Raw genomic sequence first — 1,336 nt, 5'->3', positions numbered from 1 at the left:
ACACACACACACACACACACACACACATATATATATATATATATATATATATATATATATATATATATATATATATATATATATATACATGTATATATATATATATATATAGTACGCACCAAACGGGAGAAGATGGTTAATTTCAGTGGGTATTTTCGTTCATAACTCGACCACGTGCGAGTGCCTGAAGATGGTGTTTATCGGCATAGTCTCTAAGTTGCTTCTCCTCGAAGACGGCTTGTAATAGCAACACACACAAGTAAGCAATACACAATAGTAAGCAACACACAATAGTAAGGTAGGACGACTCGTACCATCACCTCATGCCGCCACCTAGAGCCGTAGCCACTGAACCCAGAGACAAATATTTGTACCACTCATTCGCGTCCGAAAGCTCAAATATGTACGATCTAGATATCGAGTCGAGGATGAATGTGTTTTTACATGGAAATTACTTTCGTCTCACTCCTGTGAGTGTATAATAACTCATACATGAATCACACAGCAATATACGTATATGCACAGATGTATACCCACGCATATGAAGTATGTACCTATTTGTACAAATTGGCAATTCAGGGACACATACATACATACTTACCAGTGTATTCCGATTTTTCGATTGGCTTCTGTTTCAGTAGCTTTTCTAAACACAGTGTCTGATAAGTAAGTATCGCTGTATGTGTTTACTAGACTAAATATAAACCAAAAGAATATCAAAATCAACCTTAACACAAACCTTTGCAGTCAGCATTGAGTTCGCTGTCCGTGGTGAGTAGCTCCGATACCAGGAATGTATGGCCCTCTCTAGCGGCCGTCAGTAGCTTTCGTTCTGCTTCCTCCTCGTCCAGATCCGAGTCAGAATCCGCCGATGCGAATAAGTCACCCTCTTCATCTGTTTGAACGGACGTTACCATATATATATATGTGGTTGTTAGTGCACTCGTTGCGTTCGATACACCGCCTGTACGGTGTAACGAGAGTATAGCTATCTATATACTGCATGGACATAACAGTAAGGTGGCTGGTAAAGGGCCAATGTAATTTTGATCACATGCGCATGCTCCAGGTACTGAAATCCTGGTTGTAGGCTCTTATAGGTACAGATAGTACATCGCCTGTATATAAGAGAGACTAGACTGGCGGTTTCAAAGAGCGCCTGCAATAAACACGAGTAAAGATCAAAGAAAAAATGTGTGACGCAAGAAACAGGTATGTGTAACGCAAGAAATAGGTATGCAATATCGATCACAGTCAACCTACAAATAATTACCCACATCATAAATACACAAACACACACACACACACACACACACACACACACACACACACACAC

General features: G+C 40.0%; 1 protein-coding gene across 1 annotated transcript; it reads right to left on the bottom strand.

Annotated features, from left to right (window-relative positions):
- Positions 1-739: 739 nt before the first annotated feature.
- Positions 740-917, bottom strand: SARC_16359 (hypothetical protein; the record flags this gene model as incomplete). Its single annotated transcript, XM_014289532.1, has 1 exon — positions 740-917. A coding segment is annotated over one exon (178 nt), but the record flags the coding sequence as incomplete, so codon positions are not given.
- Between the last annotated feature and the right edge of the window lie 419 nt (positions 918-1,336).

The sequence above is a fragment of the Sphaeroforma arctica genome (assembly GCF_001186125.1).
Source record: "Sphaeroforma arctica JP610 unplaced genomic scaffold supercont1.7894, whole genome shotgun sequence".
NCBI lineage: Eukaryota > Ichthyosporea > Ichthyophonida > Sphaeroforma > Sphaeroforma arctica.
Note: the sequence above shows the minus strand (reverse complement) of the source record. Positions and strands in the feature narration are given on the sequence as shown.